At 41.7% G+C, this 26779-nt stretch overlaps 1 protein-coding gene across 2 annotated transcripts in view; it reads left to right on the plus strand.

Annotated features, from left to right (window-relative positions):
- The window catches only part of CCDC81 (coiled-coil domain containing 81), a 36944-nt gene extending 15241 nt beyond the window's left edge, over positions 1 to 21703 (plus strand). For both annotated transcript variants that reach the window (XM_037042905.1, XM_037042906.1), the window contains 12 exons: positions 633 to 889; positions 2507 to 2586; positions 4198 to 4316; positions 6115 to 6238; positions 8417 to 8510; positions 8920 to 9066; positions 9929 to 10033; positions 13089 to 13261; positions 14648 to 14726; positions 14949 to 15169; positions 19022 to 19147; positions 21250 to 21703. In XM_037042905.1, the coding sequence (XP_036898800.1) occupies positions 633 to 889; positions 2507 to 2586; positions 4198 to 4316; positions 6115 to 6238; positions 8417 to 8510; positions 8920 to 9066; positions 9929 to 10033; positions 13089 to 13261; positions 14648 to 14726; positions 14949 to 15169; positions 19022 to 19147; positions 21250 to 21391 (1667 nt within the window). In that variant the 3' untranslated portion in view covers positions 21392 to 21703. The remainder of the gene's footprint in view (positions 1 to 632; positions 890 to 2506; positions 2587 to 4197; positions 4317 to 6114; positions 6239 to 8416; positions 8511 to 8919; positions 9067 to 9928; positions 10034 to 13088; positions 13262 to 14647; positions 14727 to 14948; positions 15170 to 19021; positions 19148 to 21249) is intronic.
- The last annotated feature ends 5076 nt before the right edge of the window (positions 21704 to 26779 follow it).

The raw sequence follows: 26779 nt of genomic DNA on the forward strand, positions 1-26779 counted from the left end.
GCATATTATGTTTTATTATTTCCAGAAAGGTAAAAATGCAACTGAAATGCAAAAAAAGATATTTGTGCAGTGTATGGGAGAAGGTGCTGTGACTGACTGAATGTGTCAAAGGTGGTTTGTGAAGTTTCATGCTGGAGATTTCTCGCTGAACGATATTACATGGTGAGGTAGACCAGCTGAAGTTGATTGCAATGAAATCGAGACATTAATTGAGAACAATCAACATTCTACCATATGGGAGATAGCCGACATACTCAAAATATCCAAATCAGTAAAGTTGGTGAAAATGAAAATGTGTCTTTTATTTTGTGGAAAAAATGTAATGGACTTTTTGGCCAACTCAGTACTACATATCCAAGAGAAACATACTGAGTATATGCAAACATACTCAAATGTCCTGAGTGTAGTTTAGAAAATTAATTGTCCTTATTTTGAGCAAAAACATTACATTTTTGGGAAACTGTACTGATTAATACCTATTGGTAATCAGTTGTCAGTTACATTGGGTACAACAAAAGGCTCCATATTGACAGTTCTATTTTTGAGTGAATCACGTAAGGATTTGTAAGTGGATGTGATTTGTTGTAATTCCCACTTCTCTCCCCCCACCCCACTGTCTTTTTCTCCTCTAGGTGATATCCCAATTGTTCCACTCAATTTTGCCATGATATCCCTGGCGGGCTCATTTAACAGGGATACAGTGGAAGGATGTGTGAAGGAGACGTTGCTTTTTCTATCACGGTCCATTTCCATCAAAAAGAATGTGGAGTTTATATTCAAAGGAATCGGGGTCCTCGTGATCAGAGACGGCAGGGTGAAGATGAGATTTTTAAAGGACTTCCTTCTTAAAATGGATGGAAGTGGGGCTTTGGCAAAAGCCCTAGCAAATGTAAATTACTGTTTTCCTTCTCCTAACCCCTCTCCCCATTATAGCTCTGAATCATCCATAAGTGTGTCTTTATTAAGGAAAATTCAGGTTGACATATTTTAAATGGCAGTTACCCCAAGTGCAAAGAAGTGCTTATGTATAGATGATAACTCTTTGACAAAAGGTTTAGAAGGGAAAATGAACTTTAAACTAAGTTTTCTGTCAGTACCAACTGAAAAACATAAGTTGTAATAGGCATTGTTATAATTGTGAACATTTCATAGTACTTGATAGCTTAAAAAGTTATTCCACATATATTATTTCATTTGAGTCTCAAAACTCAAAATAAAACTAGCATTTATCACCAGCCTGATTTTACAAATACGAAAAAATGGGGGCTCAGAGGGGTTTCTTGGGAAACATGAAGATAGCATGCTGATCAGTAGTGAAACTGAATTTCAAGCCCAGAGTTTTTAATCACTCTTTTTTTCTGGTTATACTATTTTGTTTTAATGAAAGTCTATAATAAAATTGGATTCAACTCATGGGGATGGATCTTTAGCTTTTAAATTCCCATGCTGTAGAAGAAATTTTATAATCGACCCATCATTGTTAACCATTGAGTAGCTGGTGTGGTCTTCATGTTAAGTTGTAAATAGAGTTTAGTCAATGAAATAGTCAACAGGACAAATTGAACAGTGTGCTGGGCACGTTGAGGGATGTGAGAAGTCTGGTTGCAAACACACTCCTTGAACTGCCTGAATATGTTTAATCACGGGACTTGAGGTTAACCCAACACTCGGTACCATCTCTATAACGGACTTTGGGAGACTGCTGTGAAGTGGTGGGAGTGATTGTCTCCCCCGCCCGCCATCGTGTCCCGTTGTTTCACCCAAGTACTGACCCGCAGAGGACGTCCCCTGGGAAGCTGTCTGCTTATTTCAGTCATGCTGCTTTTGTGCAAAACAGTTTTAAAACCTTGTTCTAGGAATTCCCTTCAAAGCCTTTTGGGAGTTATATCATTAGTCTAAAAAGGCTAATTTTACATATTATTCAATTTTAGTATAATGTAATCGTGTGATTATTTTACAATGTAATGATAATTAAAATAACTGCTATTTTTGAGTGCTTACTATGTGCTGGCCGCTTCCATAGAGTATCTCATAAAAATCCTATAAATTAAACCCTATTATTATTCCCAGATAGCTGGGTCTAACCTAGCTGCTAGCAGTGTGGGGATTTGAGTATGAGTCCACCTGGATCCAAACTCTTCTTTTCAAACCCAAAGCCCAGTTTTAGAGTTCCTTGGGTCAAGAGTGGATTCATCATTTTGCTCATTTTCCTGATAGTTTCAATAAGTTGGCTATCCTCTTAAAGATGTATCAAACTCTGAAGGAAGGCAGTGTTCAAAGAGGAAATGGTTTGCGGAAAACCAGCAATTGTTATGTGACTGCCCAGGGTGACTATTTTGATAACTGAGATCATGCCTCATTGGATTTTAAGCTCTCAACTTTAAGCACTAAATAAAAATAATAAAGATGATCATAGTGGCCTTGCTCTGAGATACCCTGTAGCTTTGATTTGTCTGTGTCCTGGACCACAACTCGGGTGTCATCCTTCTCTGTCTCTATCCTTCAGAGGCCTGGCACAGTGGACTCCGTGTTATCTAGCACAGAGAACTTCAAGGAGCAGACTAACGATGTGCTTGCATTTCCAAGGTCAGTGTTTTGATCTCCATTCTCCTCCAGGTGCCAGCAATCCTTGCTGCTCTGTCCACCTCATTGGGCAGTGTTTCTCAACCTTTTGTAGTTCATGCTCTTTTTACTAATTAAATAGACTTACCCCAAGGGTGCAGTGGGGGTGAGTGTTACCGGTGGTTGCTGCTGACTGATTACAATAATGGTAATGAATAATAATACTAGTTATCATCTATGAAGTTAGGTACTCTTAAGCACTTCCTAAATATTATTGTATTTAATCTTCACTATATCCATTTCAGATATGTATTATGATTTGATCCATTTTATAAAGGGTGAAAGTTAATTCTAATTTTAATTTTTTTAACAAGTGTAGCAACGTGGTAAAATATTGAGAACAATGGGCTAAAACCCAAGTCAGGAGACTTGGGTTTTATTTCCATTTTGGCCAACACTCAGTCCTTGTGTGTTCTTAACCATGTTCTTAATTTCTGTGCCATTAACTATTGTGCATTTCAGGTGGAGGAAGTTTAGACAATAACAGCCAGCTTCTTAGAATATTATTTTCTCATTTTGTTTTGCGTCTGTGACATCCTATGTTTGTTGGGTTGGGGCGGCATCCTCTTGGTAGGCCGGTACGACACATACCTCAGCAAATCCATGTGAAGGCCCGAATGAGCCTTAGAGATTAGTTAGTCCAATCCCCTCCTGTTGCAGATGAAATGGCCACACATAGCTAATTAATGTCCAAGCCAGAAAGCAAGCTGTGGCTCCTGACTGTCCCGGTGTTCTCTCCATTGTACCATGTCCCCCTCCTCATTAAAAATAAATCGATGGATCTAAAATGATTTTATGATTATATTTTTGAAGGCAAATTTGTTTGTCCCCTTGCATGTGCTTTGGATTGTATTCCAGAAGGGAAATACTTGCAGTGAGTCAAGGAAAATTGGAAATCCTAGAAATGGACACAAGGACTCAACTACTCAAAACAGTCGTGGGTGTTTTATTGATTCGAAGCTTGGCCCCTGAATTTACTGGACGCTCCCCCACCCCCAAATGTTAACCCAACACTCCATACTGGAGACCAAAGAAAATCTACAACTACGCACACAGACTAAACAGACCCCTTCTCCCCTTAGGCCTCTGCAAGCCCCTCAGTTTTGCCTGGAGAAAGGAAGGAGAAGTGGGGAGAAGGAGGAAGGAGGGGTGTAATGGTTATTTCTGGGCACACACTGCCTATCAGGCTACGAATCCTTGCCTTCAAGCTATCCAACAACCACCTTTAACTGTACCATGCCTATGGCATCTGGTTACAGTACTGGTAAGGACAGGCAGATTCAAACTGAAATTAAAATCAAAAACTTAAATCCAGGCCTTCAAAGCAATTTATGTAGGAACTGCTTTTGAGCCCTCAGTGGGGAGGGGGAAGGTTTTGGTCAGCTCCCAGACTTAGCCTCAAAGGGAATGAGTGAGTTGGTGATTTGTATTCAGCAAACAAAAACACTCACCCCCCTTGTGAGAAGTGGGCTTATTTCAGCCAACTCAGCAAGCTAGCAGGGTTGCTTGTCAGAACTGAGAGTTCATAGTCACCTATTTGGGCCCAGATGGACAAGCATCTTGGTTCATTCCTAGGATTGAGCTTAAGGAGATGGAGAACAAACTACCTATGAAGACCATTGTAGAAGAAGGTGGAAAGAATAAACCAAGGAAGTGCAAGTTAAAAGACGGGACAGACAAAGAAGGTGTCAGAGGTATGCCAATGGTGTAATCTGTCACTCTTTACCGCTCAATGAGCCTAGCCATATTGCTTAAACTCTTATGCCCAAAGTAAATAAAGTTAGATTCATGAATAATCATATATTCGTCTCCCAAACACCTCCTACTCCTAGAGTTTGTATCTTACCTTAACCACTTTGTGACTCTCAGGCTCCTAGACTGTGGCTCCCCATGCTTAATGGCTCAAAGCTCACATGCTTCCAGGGTCCCGGCAGGTAACATCAATGTGTAAAATGGGTTGGGACATAACATGATAGGGTGACATGTGAGCATAAGTCATCATTTTTATGAAAAAATGACAAGTGGTAAGTTTACATGTTTGATATCTGGTTTAATAGAAGGTGGTGGACACTCATATCTGTGTTTTCATTGCATCTGTTGTGACAGTTGTCTTGTTTGAAGCATGTGAAAAAAACTAGAACTTCAGAAACATTTCAAAAGGGTCCTGGCAACGGTTGCCAGGCTACGGGTTGAAGACTTCTTTGATCAGATTGTTGATTTGTGGAAATGTGAGTCAAGTGGTATCAATTTTTCTGATTTTTCAAGAGAAGCAGAGATCCTAAAATCTATTGATTTTAAATGTTGACAACCAATTGACCTTGAACCAGAAAGGCTGATTGAACCAAACAAAACTCATCAATGGGTGAGCATTGGCTGGCAGGCGGTGGTTTGGAGCCCGGCCTACGGTGTGACAGGTGCACTTTGGGCCTGATTTGAAAGTCACATGCTTTGATTTCTTTAGCCTCATCTGTCACGGTTCTCTATAGACTCCTTCTTGGAGCAAAATTGTCTATTCATGTTCTTCTAACACGCTTTCCCCTTCCCTGACCTCATGCTTTTGTTCACTTTTTTTTCTTTTCCTGGAGTGCCCTTCCTTTCCTTACAGTCTGTTGCAGTCCTGCTCACCTCTTCCCACCCTTTCATGTCCCCTTTCCTCCCTGAGCATTGTCTCATCACTGGATTCTGAAGTGGCTCCTCTTGTCCCTGAACATGTCAGACCTTTAAACACTATGCTACTTGTTTGGGATTTAAACATTATGCATTATTGCCCCGAGTTGCTATTTATGCAGTGCATATAAAGTGCTTAGAGCACTGTTGGCATGTAGTGAGACCTCTGCAAATGGGAGTTCTCATGTCCTTTGTTTGTATCTTATTTTTTGTCTCCAACTATATCTACTGAAAGATCTTTAAGGGTGAAGACTTGCCCCTTAGTATTTCCTAAAATGCCCAGTCTGTGCTTTGCATGTAATTACTATACAGCAAAACCACATACAGGTTGGGGCAAAAGTAGGTTTACAGTTGTTTCTTATGGAAAATAATACGGTGATTAATAATAATAAGAGAATAAACTCTGTGTTTTGTTATTCACAACTATAAACCTATTTTTGCCCCATTCTGCATTTTTAAACCACACTAGGGTGAAAGGACATAATAAGTTAAAGATAAGAAAGTATATCTTAGGTGAAAATTTTCCCTGGGAAAATTATGAGTTTAAAAATTTGTGTTAAGCCCTGGCTGGTGTAGCTCAGTGGATTGAGCGCGGGCCAGCCATCTACACGATCGCGGTTCGATTCCCAGTCAGGGCACATGCCTGGGTTGCAGGCCAGTTCCCAGCAGGGGACTTATAAGAGGCAACCACACATTGATATTTCTCTCCTTCTCTCTTTCCCTTCCCCTCTAAAGATAAATAAATAATTAATTTAAAAAAATCTGTGTTAAGCACAAAATACCCATTTAAACTTGAAAGAAAACTCACTTTTAATCATCCTACAGAGATCTTATCACCCAAGAAACTTCCAGATAGAAAAGCTGCCTCCCCTGGCAAAGTGAGAGGCATCAACTTGCCAAACAAAGTTGAGCAGAGTGGGAGACAGGAGAAGAGTGGGAACCCTGACAGGTAATGCGTTGGTGTTTTTTCTGTTACACTTCACTAAATACATTTTTGAGTCACTTCTCAATTCAGAGAATTTAAGTGAATGTTTATTCATTCTTTTATCCAGTATTCTTGAGTACATTCTATGTACTAGATGATGGGAATGATAGACGCAATCAGAGTTTATAATCCAGTGGGAAAGACAGAAATACATAAAACAAAAAGTTTAATAGGTGAAATGTTATGACACAGGTGGAAACAAGATGGCATAGAGGAGGGAATACCTAACCTGCCTTGTGGGTTTGGAAAATTGTCCCTTGTTATTTTCTAAGGGCTTGGATATTATGATGTGACACAGTTTCACATTTAGATTAAATTAGGAAGCAGTTTTACCATACGTGGCTGGACTCACAAAATGCTCTTTGAGTAAATGAATATATTGCAACTTATGATAGCTGTGTTTTCTTCTTATGATCTCAAACAATTTCTATATTCTCCTTCTCCCTTTGAGTAGGGTACTTTTTAAGACTTCAAATCAGTCAACCATACTCAAGTACTTATTGAGTAGCTTTATGTACCTTGTACTGTGCTATCGACTTTCAATTTATTAATATGTCACAATGTATCAGCTATCCTGTGTGCCATTTATGTACTCTCCGAACTACTAAGTCTTGTGCAAACCCTCATGCTTGTTTTATATCTCACTGTTATGAAATGTAATTGAGAATTAAATGCCTAGTACTTTGTCATTTAGTTCAGTCCAACAAACACTGAGCACCACTGTGTGCCAGGCGGTTTGTAGGTAGGGACTAAACAGAGCTGTAGGACATGTAAAAGACGTAAATCGACTCTAATGAAATTCATCGTCTTGTAGGGGACTGATGCTAAAGAAATAATGTATATGATGGAGACAAGAAAAGAGGCTCAAGGAGGGGAAAGTAATAATTGGGGACTGTTAGTGGAGGTTTTTATAGGAGAGGACTAAACATGACTTTTGTGCTGATTACCAAAGTGATCCATGTTTATCACAAAATGTTTGAAAACAATGAGAAAAGACAGAGGTATAAAAAATGACCCATGATCTCACTAAACAGAGGAATCTTTGTTAATATTACTGTATATATTCTCCATTTTAATGCACATACAATATATACATAGATTTATATTTGTCACCCGAACGCCTGTTTTGAATAAAACTGAGATCACCTGAGCCTTTGTTACACTTAACAATAAGAGGTTAAGCTCCTCATGGTTTTAACTGTTCCAGAACACCATCTCATTGGTTAAACCTTTTGTTTAACCAATCTCCTATTGGATATTTAGATGAGTTTTAGTTTTTTAAATAATGTTGTGATAAATATAATTACACATAATTCCGTGCGCACACTTGAATATTGTATAGGATAAACACTTTAAAGTGAAATTTCAGAGATAAGGGACGAGACCATCTTTTTATGCCTTTGCTGAACATTACCAATTTTCCTCAATAAAATTGCACCAAATTAGAAGCATTAATATGAGGGATGGCTGCCTCCCCTACAGCTTTGCTAATACTGGACCTTTTACCCTCAGTTGCTTCCCATTCTCACCAGGGGCAAAAGCCAAAGGCGTTTTTATGGCCTGTGAGATCCTGCCTGATCTCTGGTCCCGCCAGTTGCGCTGAACACAGGCGTGCTCCCACTTCACGTACTTTGCCCTCATTCACTCTGCCTAGGGTGCCATCCCTCCAGCACTGCGTGGCGCTTGTCACCGTCAAAAATACTATGTAGTTCACTTATTTTTCTTCTTTATTGGCTGTCTGTCCATCCCCATCAGAAAGTTAATTCCACGAGGACAGGGACTTTGTGTGTGTGTGTGTGTGTTTTGTTCTTCACTGCATCTCCTCTGCTGAGCACAATGTACAAAGTAAGCACTCAGTAAATTGTTCTGGAGTCTTATCCCCATTTCCCAGAATTTGTAAGTGAGACTTTGCAAGACTACCCAGCTTGTGTAATGCCAGTCAGCCTGTAAGCAAAAAATCTTGTCAAATCCGTGCTTATCTGACACAAAGCATAGATTCTTAATCTCTACACATGAGGATGCTTTGAAGAAAAACACTGACATATTTATTCTTTCTTTTATATTTACACTTGTTCTAAAATTATCATTGCTCTAGATGTCACAATGTATTAAATGTTAATTAATGTTGCATTGTTTTTATAGCTTATCTCCTTCAAGGTGTCTGAAAAATGGCAATGAAATGAAACCTAAAATCCCTCCAGCCACTGCTTGCCAGGATCATAAAAGGGCAGGACAGGTACAGTGTCTTGAAACAGACAAAACTTCATCAGAGTCTTCCTCTGACCGCTCTTTCTCAGTGAGAGTGCTGAGAATCTCTGTAATAAAAGGCTATGGCTCCAGCATTCAGGACCTGAAATTGGACTGTGATAAATCTATCTACTAGTCAAAATGGACTCATTAACAGAAGTACGGGTGGGAAATCTCTTACTAATTTTTAGTTGCTATCGATACTTCTGATCAAATGAAAATTCAGTAAATGCTGGTGCATATTTGTGGGACTCACTCTGCAAATCTCATCTTGCTAGTTATCAGTAATGTATCCTTTCATAACATCTGCTTTTTTGATATACCCAACCTTTGGAGAGCTTGTGAAGGCAAAAAAGTGAAAGGTGAAACTTAATCTGTCCTAAAATTTGTTATTGTAGGAGATGTGTTATGTGTGTTTGCAACGGGCACAACGGAACTCCCCGTTGTACTACAATGAGGAGAGGAAGAAGAGAGACGTGGAGGATGAGCGACTCATACAGCAATATCAAATGTTGAAAGATCAAGAGACTTTCTTCAAACACCAGGTAATTCAACACCTTGATTAAAGAGTACTTAACAGTGGAAGGTAGAACATAATTATAAAATGCCATTTAAAATGTTCTCTCAGCCCTGAATAGTGTGGCTCAATGGGCTGGGCATTGTCCCACAAACCAAGAGGTTGCTTGTTCAATTCCCAGTCGGGGAACGTGCCTGGGTTGCAGGCCAGGTCCCCAGTTGAGGGTGTGAGGTTGATGTTTCTCTTGTACATCAATGTTTCTCTCACAAATCAATGTTTCTCTCCCTCTCTTTCTCCCTCCTTTCTCCTCTCTGTAAAAAATAAATAAAACATTAAAAAAAGTTTTATCCTATGCCTGTATGGTAACATATTTAATCATTTATGTACTATAGGACTAAAACTTAGATTTACTAATAATAAACAATACTGAGATGAATATTCAAGCAAGCTAAGGATTGAGTTTTAAAGGTGTGAAATTCCTGAATTTATATGGCTTTATTTTTTGCATTTTTGGTAAAATATAGTCCTAGTTCAAGGCTTCCCCCGCCCCGTCCCCAAATTCATGGCCTATGCCAAGAAGCAAAGACAGAAAGGCACCTTTGCGTTTGCACTATCAATCATTGGTCTGTGGTTTCTAGTCATTGACGCTATTGCTCTTCCCTGCATTTGTGGTGTCAGGTAACCACTCAGGAAATCTCCCATCATCCTTGGGGTCCCTGTAGGGTGTTGCCTGAAGCCCAAGGACTGGAAATAAAAAGCCCTCCCCAACCCACGTTTGTAAATCTATGGGGACATCAGTTTCTACCTTGGTTGGATTATTTTAATGTATTAGAATTAAATTTTTTAAGGGCTGTATTTTAATGTGTTATAATTTTTTTTCTTCCCCAAAGCTGAGAAGTCTGGCTAGTAGAGAACAGAATCAAAAAAATGCTGCCTATAATCTTGGAGTCGCTGAAGCTATGAGAATCCACAAGAACGAGAAACCTGGATTTTATGTAAGGGTCTTTTCAGAATTTCTGTTGTGAATTTGGGGTCCACTCTCTGTTGTTAACAAAAGAATGTCCAACTTATAGAAACGTTTTGTAAGAGTTTATTAGAGCCAAAAATTGTGAGGACATGCCTAGGAGCAAAATCAGAAAAGACTGAGAAAATGATTTGGAGGAGGGCAATTTCACAGTTTATTTTATGTATTAAAATCAAAGGAGAGAACATAAGGAAGATTACATGAAAGCCATTGGTGGTAGATTAACGAGGCGGGAGAAAGCATAGTGGGGAAATCTCTAGGACTAGTTAAAAAGCAAAATGGAGAAACACGTGCTTCTTTTACATTGGTCCAAGATAATAGTTAACACTGACATTACATACAGATGTTAGGTGGGGACCAAGACAACAATGCAGGGTTCAATGGTCTTATGGTTTGGTACCCGTGCTTGTACTTTCAAGGGGTAAGAAAATTACTCTAAAAATTCGAAGGGATGTTATCCTAGACGCATAAGAACAATGGACAGAGCTCACTTAAGGTAAAGGTTGACCTTTGTTGGTCTGGATCCCGACTACCCAGTTAGGAGTTTGGGATCAGACCGTCCAGCATGGTCACTTTTGGTCACTGAGTTTGTAAGGCCGTCAAGTGGCTCCTCTGAGCTTGCCAGGTTCAGTACATGGTCCTGTTCTCTTTCACACCGCATTGCAGGTTGTACCGGTTTTTAACGGGCAGAGGTGAAAAGGGGGTTGTGTGAGGCTGAAGCTCCCTTCTTCCTTCTGGGGCAGGAGTGGTCCATTGTCAGCCTCTGCACCACTCACATTCGTGATATAGTTCCTATTAGTCACTATGGTGATCGCTATTGATAGCAATTTTCAACTAGGAGCTGGGGTGGGTGGCAGGGGACAGTGTACCGAAGTCCTGCCCCAGGAACAGGTGATCTAAATAAATAACCAGCGCCACCTGGGGGCTTGCCGGAAATGCAGAGTCTAGGGTCCCACCACAGACCCCCAGAATGGGGAATGCACGTTTGAATAAGATACTTAGGTGATCTGTGGGGGCATTCAAGTTTGAGAAACGCAACTTCAGTTAGAGGTGAGCCACCTGCTTTGCCACTGATGTCATGTTTTCGATCACTATGGGCCTGCCTTTACATCTGCCTGAATTCCTCCTTTCATCCACTATCTAAGGTCTGACATTCTAGATGTCAATCTAACAAAATATATTTTCTTTAGTCATCATCTAACATTTATTACTGAATTTCTGTGTGCTTGCCACTCTCCTCAGGGCTAGGAATACAAAGATAAGACAAGGTTCCCTTCTGAGGAGGGCTAGAGAAGATAGTGGGGTGGGGTGCAGACTTAATGGGACAGGAGCGTGGTATACTAAGTGCTATGACAAGCCTTCGAATATAGCACCACGTGAGCAGAAAGGAGAGTTACTCAACCCAGACCAGAGATCTGGAAAGACCTTCATAGATGGGAGTTAGGAAAAGACGTGAATGGAAGAGGAACCTACCAGGCAGGGGCTGCAGGGAAGGAGAGGGACAGAGAGCCCTGTGCTTTTGAGACTGAGGTGTGATCTCTCTTTCCTCTTAGATACAAGTTCCAGATTATATTTATTACTGCTCCCTTAGTATTTCCTTGTTGACATATCTTTAGACATCTTAAATTGAAGATGACCAAAAGAGAATTTTTTAAAGATTTTATTTATTTATCTTTAGAGAGGAGGGGAAGGAGAGAAGGAGAGAAATATCAATGTATGGTTGCCTCTCGTGAGTCCCCTGCTGGGAACTGGCCTGCAACCCAGGCATGTGCCCTGACTGGGAATCGAACTACGATCGTGTGGTTCGCAGGCCCGTGCTCAGTCCACTGAGCTACAGCAGCCAGGGCCAAAACAGAATTTTTGATTCCCTTTCCCAGCCTGTTCTCTTGGCTTTCCCATTTTAGTAAGTGGCATCACCAGGCGGGGAGCTGCATGCCCCTGATTCCAGATTCCTCTTCCTCTTCCCCCGCATCCAACCTTCTGGGAGCCTGGTTGCCTTTACTCACAATGTATCTAACATCTCTTCATCTTCAACGTTACCATCTTAGTCCCAGCCATATTATAAGGCTGAACTTCTGCAATACCCTCCCTGATTAGGCTTGCTGTTAGCCTTCTTGTCCTTCTACAGTTTATTTTCCACACAGCAGCCTTTCATGATGATTAACCAAAATATATCTAATGCCCTCCCATTGAATTAAAATAAAATTTGAACTTACCTTGACCTATTTGGTCCTACATGATATGGCCCCTGCCACCCTCTTTGGGCTCCTCTACTTCTACTTTCCCCTTGCCCACTAATGCCTTAGCCACTTCTTTCTGCTTATTAAAACATACCTTGCTTACTTCCATCCAGTGTCTTTGCATTTGCTTGTTCTACCGTATGGGACACACGTCTCCTGGTATTTGCAATGGTGGTGATTCAGTCATTGATCCACTGAAAAGTTGGTTATTATTTTCCTAATAACCAACCGATTTAACCCTACACCCACCCAGTCGCTTGCTATGATAAGGGCTGCATAGAACTCATCACCTCCTTAGACTATTGATGTTTGCTTATTCACTGCCTTTCTCCTGCACAAGAGTGCAGCTCAATGATAGCAGGGCTGTCTCTGCTTGGCCACCATGGAATCATCAGTGTCTGGAGTGACCAGGCCCAGAGTGAGTGTTCAGTTCTTCCTCTCCCCACCTCTTCTCTGTCCTTGCTCATGCTTCGCACTCCTTCAGAATCCCTTCTTCTTTCTGCCTCTGTGTTGTATGTACTAACTCAGGGCCTCCTCCATGAAGTCCTCCCTCACCTCTCTCTCTCAGAGAGTGGGCTCTGGTCAGTTCTGCTCGGGTTTAACCTTGAGCATGTCTATAGCATTCTGTGGGTTACCTTGGTACTAGCTGGTCACCGTGTTGAAGATTTATAAATATTATCAGTTCATAAATATTTCCTGATGATTTTGGTCTTCTCAATGATTACCTTTATACTTGGTTGCCTTTTGGTATTCTAGAATGAATAAATTGCTTCTCTTTCATTCTAGAAATCCTTCCTATTTGATAAACGGCCATTCAGTCCTGAGGTGAGGGCTTTGAAGCAAGAGGAATATTTCCAAAGCCTCCTGAAACAGATGGATAACAGACGGGAAAAGGAACTAAACCAAAGAGAAAACAAAGAGTTGATGGAACGCCTGGAACAAGTGCAACTCACAGAGGAGTGAGTCCAGCTAGACGTGCTCAGGATTGAGATTGGAATCTTCATGGGAAGCTTATTTTCCCGTGGGACTGGATCAGCATTGGTGGTTTCACACAACTGTAGCCAGCTGAGCAACCTAACCCAGCTGGCAACCAGCACCACAGCATATGATTTCACTAGAAAAATGAAAAACCCATTATAATAATCATTACAGTAATGATTGACAATCTATAATTGCTTTCATTAGGGAGTCTCGTTTTGTCTTGTTTCATGATCACTAATGCTGGGAGGGACTTGTCTTGAGCAGGGCATCTTTCCCAGCCATTCCCAGGTGGTCTCAAGGCAAATCTGAGGTTTTCTGATGAGTATATAGGAATGTCCAGGGGAACCTGAGGGCAGGGATGTATGGGGACTAAAAAGCCATGAAATAGAAGCTTTCTCTGTGCTCTTGCCCACAGCTCCTTAAATGATATTGCCTTTAATTATTTTTATTCCAGCTCAAACATGGATGTGTTAGTTTCAATTCCAAAATTTCAGAGAAAAGAATCTGGCTGGTCCTGTTTGGGACAGGCTCAGGGCCACAGAGTTCAAGCATTTCTTAGGGGCCGTGCTCTGCTACCCAGAGGGCAATTAATTACCCAGAGGGTAATTAAGAAAACTACTCCAGTGTGAGAGAGACTTCTAAACAAATAAAACCAGTTTCTGTGACCAAAAAATTCTATTTCTATGAAATGCATATGCCCTATTATACTCATTTTACAGCTCAGTGGGTTCCCTGGAGGTGAATCATAATGTATAGCAGGAAAGATCCATTTTCTTTAAGAGGAAGCTTACAAAGAATTATTTTATAAAGTGAATAGACACTTCCTGCTTTCCTGTCTAGATTTTTAAAAAGATTTTATTCATTTATTTTTAGAGGGTAAGGGAAGGAGAGAAGGGAAGGGAAGGAGAGAAATATCAATGTATGGTTGCCTCTTGTGTGTCCCCTGCTGGGAACTGGCCTGCAACCCAGCCATGTGCCCTGACTGGGAATCGAACCACGATTGTGTGGTTCTCAGGCCCACACTCAATCCACTGAGCTACACCAGCCAAGGCTAGATTTTTTTTTTAAAGCATGAGGGGAGGAAGACTGCCCATCTTAGCAGCAGTGCATTTGTGCAATATGCTTGGTCACCTGCTTATGCTCGTCCTGTCTGTCCTGTGTTCAATACATTGTCCACTAGCCTGTGGATTTGAATAATTATTTTCTTTCTTAAAGTGAAAGCTCCTGGAAGGAATATGACTTTTTGTTCATAAGGCTTTTGTTCCTATTAATACTTAATAGACATGGTTTGATAATGTTAATTTGCATTATGAAAGACTCAACCACAAACTTTGGCCCCACCTTCTCTTACTCTTAATTGCCAGACTTGCTGCACAAAGAGCCAAGTATATAAAAGATAAAATGGAAGAAACAGAGTGTTACAAGAGAGCTTTGAATGCACAGGTAAGGGAACAATTATTAATTTCAAAATTGTGCACTGCTTCAATAGCATTCTAAACAAATATGTATAAATACTGTAATGTGTTATCCATTTGGTGGTTTTGAGCCCCTGTTCCTTCCTATCAGGTATTGGTATTTTACTGTGCGTCAGCCTTGTGCATAGTTTGTTCCCTGGTATGACTGTAACCCGCATTGTGTTCCGCATTGTATGTGTCCCTGTTTCAGATAAAGAACAAATTCCCCCAGCTGCCCGTATTTGAGCCAGACTCTTCTGAGCCCATCTTTGGCAATAATGAGGATGAGCTGGTCAGGGAAAAGCGAGAGCAAGAGCAGAAGTGCATGAAGCACCAGCTGGAGACAGCTGCTGGCCGCAAGAGGAAGGCCATCCTGAACCAACTGGTCGACCAGAAGCGAGATCTACAGATGCTTCAGAAGACAAAAAAAGAGTAAGAGACCCCGGGTCATTCTTCCTCCTCCCCTTGCTCCCTACCTTCTCTCCCCATTCCCCCTTCTCTCTCTTTCCTTCTCATATTGCAGCAGGGAAGCAATAACAATAGTAAACCCACTGAGGAGTTACTATGTGCAGAATATTGTTCTAAGCTTATTATATGCTTCACCTTGTTTCATCCACATAATTCACCCTATGAAGAAAAGTTATGAAATTTAAAAAGGCCTTAAATTCTCTTGATTCCATTTCTCTCTCCAGGTACCTCTTCATATTTTCCCTTCCTTTGTCAGTACAACATCTTGAAAGAGTTGTGCGTACCAGCACAATCCTTTGGAAATGCATTGTGAGCCACAGGTGTGCTGTGGTACTCAAATAGGCACAGGTGTGAGACTCAGGCCCTTTCTCAACCTGCACTAAGTCCCTTTGCTTCAAGGAACTGCACGTGCAGTAAGCTGTACTGAGGATAGCTGGGGGTGGGGGTGAAGATGACAGGTAGGCAGAGGAGGACTCCATGCCGTATCAATACAAATACCTTTAAATTCAAACACAAGACACCTAGTTTCCTAAAAGGCCTAATTAGGCACTCTACCAATGGAAATTTATAAAATTATTTAAATGCTCAGGAGTTCCAAAAGGGCTTTTCTTCAAAGGAACCTCCTTTTTTTAGAAGGCAGGTAAGGTTTTACTTAGAGAAAAAGTTATTTTATTAAAATTTTATAAATGGCCAGTGGGAGGGTGCAAAGACCTGTTATGTCCTATGCCAGGTAGGCTCAGACGTGAAAACATGAACAGAACAGTAGGTTGAAGATGGAGTGCACTGTGACAAGGGTGGGGCTGGGTTGTTGGGAGAGGTGAGAGTAGTGAAATGCACGGCTTTTAGAGTCAAGGCAGAGTGGGGTAGTCTTGCATCTACCCAGGGCAATACATATTTATGTGTCTGTACTATTTCTTCAAATATATTGCAATATTTTTATACTTCTTAAACAGGAGCTGTCGCCTTGAGCCCCACAAGTGCCCCACCCTGCTGCCCAGGCTGCCCCAGACCCTCCTGGGGATCCCCCTTCCCCTCTCCATGATCTTTTCTCTCATAGATGGACACCTGGAGTCTCCAAGACCACTTCCGGTGTCCATTCTGATCAATTGATGTGGTTCTGCCATGTTACTAGTGTCATGTTACACACCTGTGAGGCCATGGGTTTCCTTATCAGTCATTAGGGATAACACCAGTATCTACCTCCAGGGTGTTTGAGGGTTAAATGAAATACTTTTTGTAAATAGCTTCTGTTGTACAGCTAACAGCCTTCTCTTGTCCCATGTAGCTCTGCCTTTCCACACACGCTGTCACAGCTCGTCCGGGGGCCCTTTGCATTTGTTGCAGCGATAACTGCAGCTGCCTGCTCTGCGTCTAGCCCTTGGCTTCTCTGGTTCATCTCCTAAACTTGGAGTTAGGAGACTAAACCCTGTCACTTTCAGGCTGTATGACCTGAGCCAAACCACACACGAGTTCTTTGAGCCCTCTTTTCCTCATGTGAAAAATACAGATAATCACCCCTGCCCTACCTATCCTCACTATGAGAATTCAAAGAGATTGTGTACGTGGGAGCATTGTTGGAAACTGCAAAGCTCTGAACAGATACGAACTGTGGTCTTTATTTGGTTACCTCTATGACCACGGCTAACTAGACTTTGTTTTCTGTATGGGTCAGAGCCCATACAGACAGAGCTCTTTTCTGTGCCCTTCACTGGTTATTCCTGATTCTCCCACTTCTCTCAACTTTTCTAACTCCCTGCACTCTGGTCCTTCTCAAGATGTGCTCTCAGGTCTTTGTACGACAAAAAAAGGCCATTTGCTTTCTGAGGGGATAACTTAGTCTGTCTAATCAGGCCTGCTGCAAATCGTTCACATTTTCCCCTGCAACTTACTTACGTAGATGTGAGAAGTCTTTTGCTATTTAAGATATATATATGTATGTCGGGGTAATGTGTACATATAAGACGGCTATCTTATTTTTCCTAGGGCTTTATGAGAGAAAACATTTATACATTTATACATTTAAACATTTAAATGTATTTAAATTAATACATGTAAACCATGTAATATTTTGTTTACAAATGCAAAGATAAAATGTTTTACTCTTTATCTTGAATTATAATATCTGTGGTTTGATTGCCTTGTGGAATATACAAATTAGGAACAATTATAGATTTTTCCTACAACCACACACACCATGAAAGATTTAACAAGTACTTCTTTTAAATTATTCAAAAGATGAGAAAGGAAGAAAATTATCTATTTAGTGGTAGACAAAACTATTACAATGCAAATATGTAAAGGAGAAAAATAAGACAAGGGGAGAGATAGAGGTAGATAGATAGATGAATAGAAAGAGAGAGAGAGAGAGACATTCTATCTCACACCCACAGTAGCCAACCATTAGGATGGCTACTATGAAAGAAACCAGTAAATAGTAAGTGTTGGCAAGGGTGTGAAAAAATAGGAACCTGTTGCATTGTTGTGGGAACTAAAAATGGTGCAGCCACCATGGAGAACAGTCTGATGGTTCCTTAAAAAATTAAGAATAGAATTCCAATATGATTTAGTCATTTTACTTCTAGATGCATAATCAGAGGAATTGAAAGCAGGATCTTGAAGAGATATTTGCACACTCATGTTCGTATCAGCATTGTTCACAATAGCTGAGCAGTGAAAGCCACCAAATGTTCGACCACAGTTGAATAGATGAACAGAATGGGGTATACACACACAATGGAGTATTATTCAGCATTAAAAAAAGAAGGAAATTCTGACACATGCTACAACATGGGTAAACCTTGAGGACATGGTACCAAAGTGAAACAAGCCAGTCACAAAAAGACAAACGACAAGATTTCACTTACATGTGGTATTTAGAGGAGTCAGATTCATGGAAACAAAGTAGAAAACCCCTGTGGTTGCCAGGGGCTGGCAGAGGGGAAATGGGGAGATGTTCAATGAGTATGTTGTTTCATTTTTATAAGGTGAGGAGAGTTCTAGCTGGTGGTTGTTCAACAGTGTCAATATCCTTAGCACTATATATCTCTCCACTTGGAAGTGGGTAAGATGCTCAATTTTGTTATGTGTTTTTTTTTACTACAATTAAACTATGAGAAGAAAAAAAAGGTTATTAAAATATATATAATAGGTACCATTCAGTCATTGAACTCCCATTGTGTGACAGGCATTGGCACTTTCTGCTATTATTTCATTGAATGTTTATAAGGACTGCTTGGACTGATGCTGGTTGGAGGAAAATGTGGCCATGCTGTTAGGAAAAGTGAACCAGCACAGAGCACATTACTGATTTTTACTGGAGGGTCCTGACCCCTAGTGATGGTTGCTACCTGGAGCACACAGCCCTTCAGAGCAGGCTAAATTGAGGGTCGCAAAATGTGAAGTCCCTCCTGGACTTCATTGGGAACTGATGGTAAGAGTTTCAGCTGGGTGAGAAACAGACACACACAAATAACTTGAACCAGGTTTTGGGTGGTTCACAACAGCAGTGACTTTGCCTTTGGAGACCAGAAATGGAAGCACTTAACATTGGAAATATTGGAACATTGTACTTCAATTCTATCTTAAACCAGAGTTGAAGATGAAAGATCCTAAACTCATAAATTATTTGAGAGCTAGGAGTTTCAGTATGTTTAAAAAATTTTTTTACACTGTTATGCCTTTTAGTACATTTCAAAGAGTAGTGAACAATACCAGGAAGTTTTTGTTTAATCTACCGTAAAAGGAATGGGACTCCCAAGGTTGGTGCACGCCCTTCCCAGTGCTGTGAATGGAACCCAGGTCTTCTGTTCTCCCCAGGCACCTGGCAGACAGAAATGCTGAGCTGGAGCGAGTGAACAGAATGAACCAAAGCTTACAGGAGGACTGGGAACGGAGCGCCAAAATGAAGAGGCAACGGGACCTGGAGGAGAAGGCTTTCGAGCGGTAATACCTGATTGGATCCAGAAGTTCTTTGCAAAGAAATTCCCCTCTGCTCCTTGTGTACTTTCCTCTAATTGTGGGGTGGCAAATAGGCTTCGAGTGCCACCTCCAGTGGATTAGTAGTGGCTGCCTAGAGAACTTTGGAGAGAAAAGAATCCTGGGTTCAGTGGGGAAAACTACTCTGATGTCTATTATGAATATGGGATTGGAGAGCACTGTGTTGTATTTTATATAGTTGCCATCTCTGCCCTCATCTTGCCTTGGCATAGGGTGGCTTTATTCCCCTTTTCATGGAGGGTGGGGAGGCATTGCGGGAGGAGGGCGGGAATTCTCTGTGGCAATGACTAGTTGGAAACAGGGAGACTGAAGTTCCATCTGAACACACCTAAGGCTTCCAGAAAGCTCATTTAAAGGCAGAGTCAAGGGGTTGTGGGTAAGACTGGCAACTGGAAAAGTGAGAAACCTGTTACGGAACCCACAGAAAACATCTTCCTGAAGCGTGTTATTACATCCCTGTTCCCTCTCTGCAGTGGTCTTTTTGCCATCTAGAGTCAGAGCATCTACTCACAGCTTTGAAACTTGACACTGACTTTGGAGAGGTAGCTAAGATTCTCTCATTTGTAAGATGGGGAGAATAAACACTTGCCTGACTTAGCTAACACCGGAGTTTGGGGGAATCACATGAGGAGGTGGAAAAGTACAACTCAAAACAATTAAAACACTTTACAAATGTAAGGTATGATTTCTTAAACTGTTAAATGCCTGAAAAACCAGATCAAGCCTATGCAATCAAATGTTATAAAAACCCGAATATACCAAAATAATATTTTAAGTTCCAATTATTAACTAAATTTCTACCACAGGTAAAATTTGTTCTAATGGATCTTGATCTGTAACTCTCCCTTTCCTTTTAGATTTTCTTTTAAGGCATTTTTTGGGATGTCTTTGTAATGGGTAGAATCTATATTTTTGTGACAAAGAGAGCAGGTGGGATGATGTGGAAAATAGGTTCTGAGGAGGAAGTGGAATTGTTTGGTTGTTTGGAAGAGGACGGGAAAATGGAGTCTGAGATTTCAAGCCATTTCCTCAGTGTCTGGGGAAAGCAGGTAAAAGGCAGAGAAATTAGTGATAGGAGGGTTTTACCTGGATTTTGGAAGAATGCTCAGCCAACATGAAGACCGAGGAGAATGGAGACACAGAACTAACCTGGTGGGGCAGGATAACACAGTTGCTCCAAGGCCATGGCTGAGCAGACCTGTTCCCTGAGGACCTAGGTCAAGCTGTGGGCAGGGACTCCGGCAGGCAGTGGGCAGAAAGAAGGAATTGGTGGGTTTTAAAGAGAAAACAAAGCAAAAGCAAAACCAGATGTCTGCACTTAGCACACAATTCTCCCTATTATTGCCCACGCGAGCCAGGTGGGTCTTCCCACACCTGCTGCCAAGATCGTTCTTTCTCACTTTGAGATCCTGTCTTTGATGCTGTTTTTTACAGAATTCTGCCCATGTAGAATTTTCCTGGGGTAGCAGGCACCGTCCTGCATAATCAGAAAAATTACTGAAGTGGAAAACTAGTCACCTCCGTCCCTTCTCTGTTTCGAGCCTCCCTTGAGGCCTCTGGCCTCCTGAGACTTTTACTGAAGTCTTAGCTGTCTGCTGGGGTGTTAACTGTTAACCAGCACTTTGAGGGCTTGATCTCCCTCTCAATTTGTCTCTCCCGAGCCTGCCAGGTAAAGGTGCATCCACATGGCAAAGCAGCAAACACAGTCTTTGGAGCTTGGCTGTTCTGTGTTCTCTGAGGCTTTCGGTGGGTGCGGCTGGGTCAATGCTGTGAAAGTACTAAGTCCCAACCCTTTATTCACTGGGGAATGAGGAGGTATCAGAGGTTTGGAAGCAGGAGATGCCAGGCTGGGATGAGCTGCAGGTTAGCAGCATGGAGGGGGAGAGACTGCAGGTGGGAGATGACAGGCGGGTGGTAGGCTTCTAGAGGGCAGGAGCCAGGGGTTCCTTTCCTTTTGTATCCCTTCCACTGCAGGGGCTTCCTAGCTAGCCCCCAGCAAGGATGCGGGGACCGTCTGCTAATGGCTGCTTCTGCTCTCCTTTCCTCAGGGCCTCAGACAAGCTCTTCCTCCTGGACCAGTGTGAGAAGTACCGGCGCTGCAGGCAGTGCCAGCGCTGCACCTCCAACACGGGCCACAGCAACCTGTGGCCCGTGAACAAGCTGCTGTGTGGCTCCCGGTTGTTTGTGTAAAACCCAAAGTTCGGACCTGTGTTCCCTGGCAGAACTTTTTATGTTTTTAATGTTTGAAAAACTACGTCGTGCAGTTTTGGTGCTTTCGGGAGTAGCTTGCTTTTAACCACTTCCTGAAATCGCATGGACAGGGCTCCCCTCCTGTCTTCCTCCCAAACTCCCAGAACTCTGCTGGGGACGGGACCCAGCTCCACCCCGGCCCTGGCGGTGCTGCCGATCCAGCCCTGCCGCTCCCTCCGTGACTTTGTGTAAAACACCGTATGCTTTCTTTGTCTGTAGTGAATAGTGTCATAATAAATATCTTCTACCTGCTTGACTGTGAATAACAATCTGTACCGGGAAATTCTACCATTCCTCTTTCCAGCCCTAGATTTTTCCAGAGGATCCGTGTGTGTGAGTATCCCAGAAGTAGGTTAGGCTATCCCTCAGGTGATCAGAGTATGCTTCCTGAGTTTTCTGGTTGATGACACACCTGGGACTTCGTTGGGACCTTAGGGGACCTTCTGGTCCCCTTGGACCTTCTGGTTAGCGTTGCATTGTCCCGGCGTTTCTGCACCACGATTGTAGGTTTATTGCTGGGGTGAGTGCGTACTGCGAGGGGCGTCTGGCCTGCCCGCTGCCACCTTCTCTCATGGCTTCACTTGCGCCGTCTTAAACCGTGCGCGCTGGGGAAGAGGACTCTTTTTCTGTTAAAGGATCGATTTTCAGGGATGGCGTGGGTGTTGGCAACCAAAAACTTTTTTCAAAAAAATTTTTATCTTCACTTTTTAGCTTTCCTCTCTCTGCCCATCCTAACCACCTCAGGCAAAACAATGAGCATGGTAGAGTGAAGTCTTAGATTTCTGAAATACAAACTAAGAAGTCCCTTTTACTATTTGCTTTCTATCTGCCATATCTTTCTTAGCAAATGGGAAAGTGTATGTGGGGAGACTTCTGAAACATTGTTTTTCTTACTACAAGTCCAAACTAGGAATATTTTGAGCTCTAGACAGTTAGGGGAAGGTATTTACTCAAATTGATATTGGACACATTTTGTTGCTAATGTTCTCTTTTTCTATGTGAGTATGCTTGCGGATGACTGGGATTGTCTGGACCCTTTCCCTCCACGCTTCCAACACTGCCACTTCCTACTATTTCCTAAGAAGATCACCCCACGCAGGTTCAGTGATCACCAACCAATCAATGTGCCCACACCTGCTATACTGTTGGAGTTCTTTGTCTCTCATATACAATAAATTACTGAAAGAATGGTGCATTAATATTTATTTATTTTTTTATATTTATGACAGAGGGTGAGGGGAGGGAGAAAGAGAGGGAGATAAAAATCAATGTGTGATTGCCTCTCACACACCCCACACTGGGGACCTGGCCTGCAACCCCCCCTTCAAAGCTAAATCTCAGAACTTCTGCTTCCAGTACATATGAGGACCAGACAGAAAGGAGCTAGAGATAGAAAAAGTGGAAATGTGCCCAAGTGCCCAGGCTACAGGCTGGGAGAGGCCTGGGAAATCCAAAGAAATACTAACTAGGTGCAGCCTGTGTCTTAATTTACTCATTTGTGGGTAGAAGAGGAAGAAGTGGATTATACCCAGGGCTGCATGAACAGCGTGCAGATTGGCTCTGTACACAGGCACTCAGCTTCCAGTTTCCTATTGCTGCTTAATAAATGACCACAAACCTAGCTGCTTAAAACAACATAAATTTATTCTTGCATTTCTGGAGGCCGGAAATCTAGTTTTAGAAATCCGAAAATTTTACTGGGCTGAAGTCAAGGTGTTGACAGGGTGGGTTTCTTCTGAAGACTCTGAGGGGAGAATCCTTGTCTTCGCCTTTTCCAGCTTCCAGAGCCAGTCTACATTCCTTGACTCACGGCCCCTTCCTCCACCTAGAAGCTAGCAGTGGGGCGGCACCTTCGCCTGCTGCTTCTGTTGCCACTCTGCCTTCTCCCCTACTCCAGGCAAATCTCCCTTTGCCTCTCTTCTATCAAATCAGTTGTGATTTGCTTTAAGGGCCACTGGATCCTCCAGGATAATTCCCCCATCTCAAGATCCTGAGTCACATCTGCAGAACGCTCTTTGCCATTTGAGATAACATCTGCAGGTTCCAGGGATGAGGATCTGGACCATAATTCAGCTACCACAGGTGAATGGGATCTAAAATTCAGCCCATGCTCTGCTCCACTCGTCAAACCCTTCAGCAGAGGGCATATAGTAAGAGACCTGAAGCCGCGGGCGTTCTTCTTTGGGTCTTAGCTGCACAGATGTGTCTGAGGGCCTTTGTGTGTGTGTGTGTGTGTGTGTGTGTGTGTGTGTGTGTGTGTGGCGGGAGGGATGTGGAGGGAGTGGGGTGGGTTTAGTTGGGTTTGGTTATGTAGGATTATGGAGGGATATGAGGTGGATACGGAAGGATATTTAACAATTCAAGTATTAAAGGCGTATTATGGTTTTCTTGTAATGTCCTTGCCATGTTTTGTAGTGTTATTTTTTGCAGTCTTCATCAAGACTTTGATATCAATAATGATGACCTCATAAAATGAGTTGGGAAACGTTTCCTTTTCTCACATCTATTGGGAAGAGATTGTGTAGAATTGGTATTGTTTTTTCTTGCATGCTTGGTAGAATTCACGAATGAAACCATCCGGGCCTGGAGCCCTCTTCCTTGGGAGGTGTTAACTGGTGAATTCAGTTTTGGTAGGTGCATCGGGGAATTTCAGCTACGGTTGAGCTGATGGGCCTACAGTTGTTAGTGGGATTTCCTTTTATCCTTTTAATGTCGATGGGTCATAGCGGAATACCCTTTTTTGGGTCTCAATATTAGCATTTTTTGTCTCTTTTTCTTGGGTCTGGCTAAAAGTTAAAAAAATATGTATTGGTCTTTTCAAAGAACCAGCTGTTGGTTCCATCATTTTTCTCTATTCATATTGTTCTCAATGTGATTGATTTCTGTTATTTTCTTTTTTTCACTTAGTTTGATGAAGACATCATTTATATTGGATTGGCCCACCCTATGACCTCATTGCAACTCTCTTTAAAGACCTATAGTCACATTTTCAGGTATTGGGGGTTAGGACTCAAACACAGGAACTTTGAGGGGCTATTATTTGGCCCAGAACAGTGGCAACAGGATCATTCTTAGTATCCATTTATCTGAGAATGTTTTTATTTTGCCTTTATTCCTGAAGGGCATTTTTACTGGAAATAGCATTCTGAATGGACAGTTCTTTTCTTTCAGCACTATAAACATATTATTCTATTGTTTCTTGTTCCCTGGTTTCTATTTGGTTTTCATTTTATGTTTTTTGGTTTCATGGTTGCTAATAAAAAATCCAGTCATTTGAATCATTGTGTCCCTATATGTAATGCGTTATTTTTATTTGGCTGCTTTCAAGATTTCCTTTTTTATTTTTGGCTTTCAACAATTTGATTATGATGTATTGTTGGTGCGACTTTCAAGATCCCCCGTGTGCCACGGATGAGAGTAAACATGACTGAGACATGATGTGATCTGCTTGGGGAGGAGAGGTGTCCATTTTCCCAGAGGAAAAAGGCCGTGAGCAGGGGCCAGTTTCTCAGGGGAAAAAGGCATTGAGCCCCTTCCTCTAGGGGATTTTATTGGGTTGTAATACATAGGAATACAGGGCAGCAAGGATCAAACAGTAGATAACATTTCAAAGAAATCTGAGGGCTTAGTGTGAGTCAGAGTCTGTCAGGAACAGAGTTTTAGGGTTTCCTGATCGAACCCTTATCATATGAATGAGAGCACTCTTAGCAGAGCAGATTTCACAGGTTTATCAGGAAGTCTTTGTGATGCCAGATTATTCCCCAGGACACGCTCTAGCAAGGCAAGGAGCTGCATCTCTCCCCATCAGGTACTCAGGCTTAAGGGAATTAAAGCCAGGAAGCACTTCTCCCAGAGAACATGGGGACTCGGGATTTGTCTAAGGGGCAGGGGTGAGAGTCCATTGTTCCCTCTTTGTTGCAGTCCTCTCTACCCCAGTTCTTCCATGATGGCCTCCCAAGTGATCAAGTCTAGCTTAGGTTGCCCCCTGCTGTGAGGGGTCTTACCCTCATTGACTTCTGACCAAGCTTTGGGGGCAGAGAGAGGAAACTGAGGCAGCGTTTGCTACGAGAGACAAGCTTTGTCTCCTGCGGCTGGCATTACGAAGGTCATCCCTCGCCCTTAGCCACAAGGGGTTGAGATACAATTCCTAGAACCAGGCAGAGTGGTCTATAACAATGTATGTTTGATGGGGACTGTTTTTGATTTATTATTCTAAGAAGAAACCCACCCTGTCAGGCTTACTGAATTTCTTAAATCTTTAAATATGTCTTTCACCAAATTTGGGAAAGTTTGGGGCACTCTTCAAGTATTTGGTCTGCACCAATAGCTCTCTTTTCTCCTTTTGGAACTCCAGTGAAATGCATGTTAAACCTTTGCTATAGTCCCATGTATCTCTGAGGCTTTATTCATTATTATGTTCACACTTTTCCTCTGTTTTTCAGATAGGGTCATTTGTATTAATCTATTTTCGAATTTACTAATTCTTTCCTCCATCATCTATGTTTCTGTTATGAACCTATCCAGTGAAGTTTGCATTATATATTTTTTGTTCTAAAATTTCAATTTGCTTCCTTTTTTAAAAAATACTTTATTTATTTTTAGAGAGAGGGGAAGGGAAGGAGAAAGAGAGGAAGAGAAACATCAATGTGTGGTTGCCTCTTGTGAACATAGTTGATATAGAGATAGAGATAAAAGAAAATACTTTGAAGGAAAAACATTTTCCTCCCCAAATAAATTGTTAAGCACATAAAATATTTGGTAATAGAAATTCTTTGAGATACAAAGAAAGTACTGAAGGCAGATTGTTAGTATTTTTGTGCCATAATGTCATTTTATGACCTCCCTTAACTTTCAGCATTAAATTGTCTTAGAACTCAGTTCTTAAAACTGAGTTAATGCAGGAATATCTTAAAGTTTTTATTTGTTTTTAGAGAGATGGCAAGGGAGGGAAAAAGAGAGGGAGAGAAACACATTGATCAGTTGCCTCTCGCTTGTCCCCCACTGAGGACCTGGCCTGCAACCCAGGCATGTGTCCTGATTGGGAATCAAACTGGTGACCCTTTGGTTCACAGTCCTGCACTCAATCCACTGAGCTTCACCAACCAGGGAAAATTTCAAGTTGCTTCCTTTAAAAAAAATAGTTTCTATTTCTCTCCTGAGTATGTCTGTCTTTTCATTCATTTCATAGTGTTTACTTTTATCCTGTGGAATATGGTTATAATATTTGCTTTAAGGTCTTCATCTGAGAATTCTAATATCAAAGTCAGCTTGGGTTGGTATTTGTTGTCTTTTCCATTGATAATAATTTACATATTCTTGTATCTTGAG

This window comes from Sturnira hondurensis, unplaced genomic scaffold (genome assembly GCF_014824575.4).
Source record: "Sturnira hondurensis isolate 20B ecotype Veracruz unplaced genomic scaffold, ASM1482457v3 Scaffold0003801, whole genome shotgun sequence".
Taxonomy (NCBI): Eukaryota; Metazoa; Chordata; class Mammalia; order Chiroptera; family Phyllostomidae; genus Sturnira; species Sturnira hondurensis.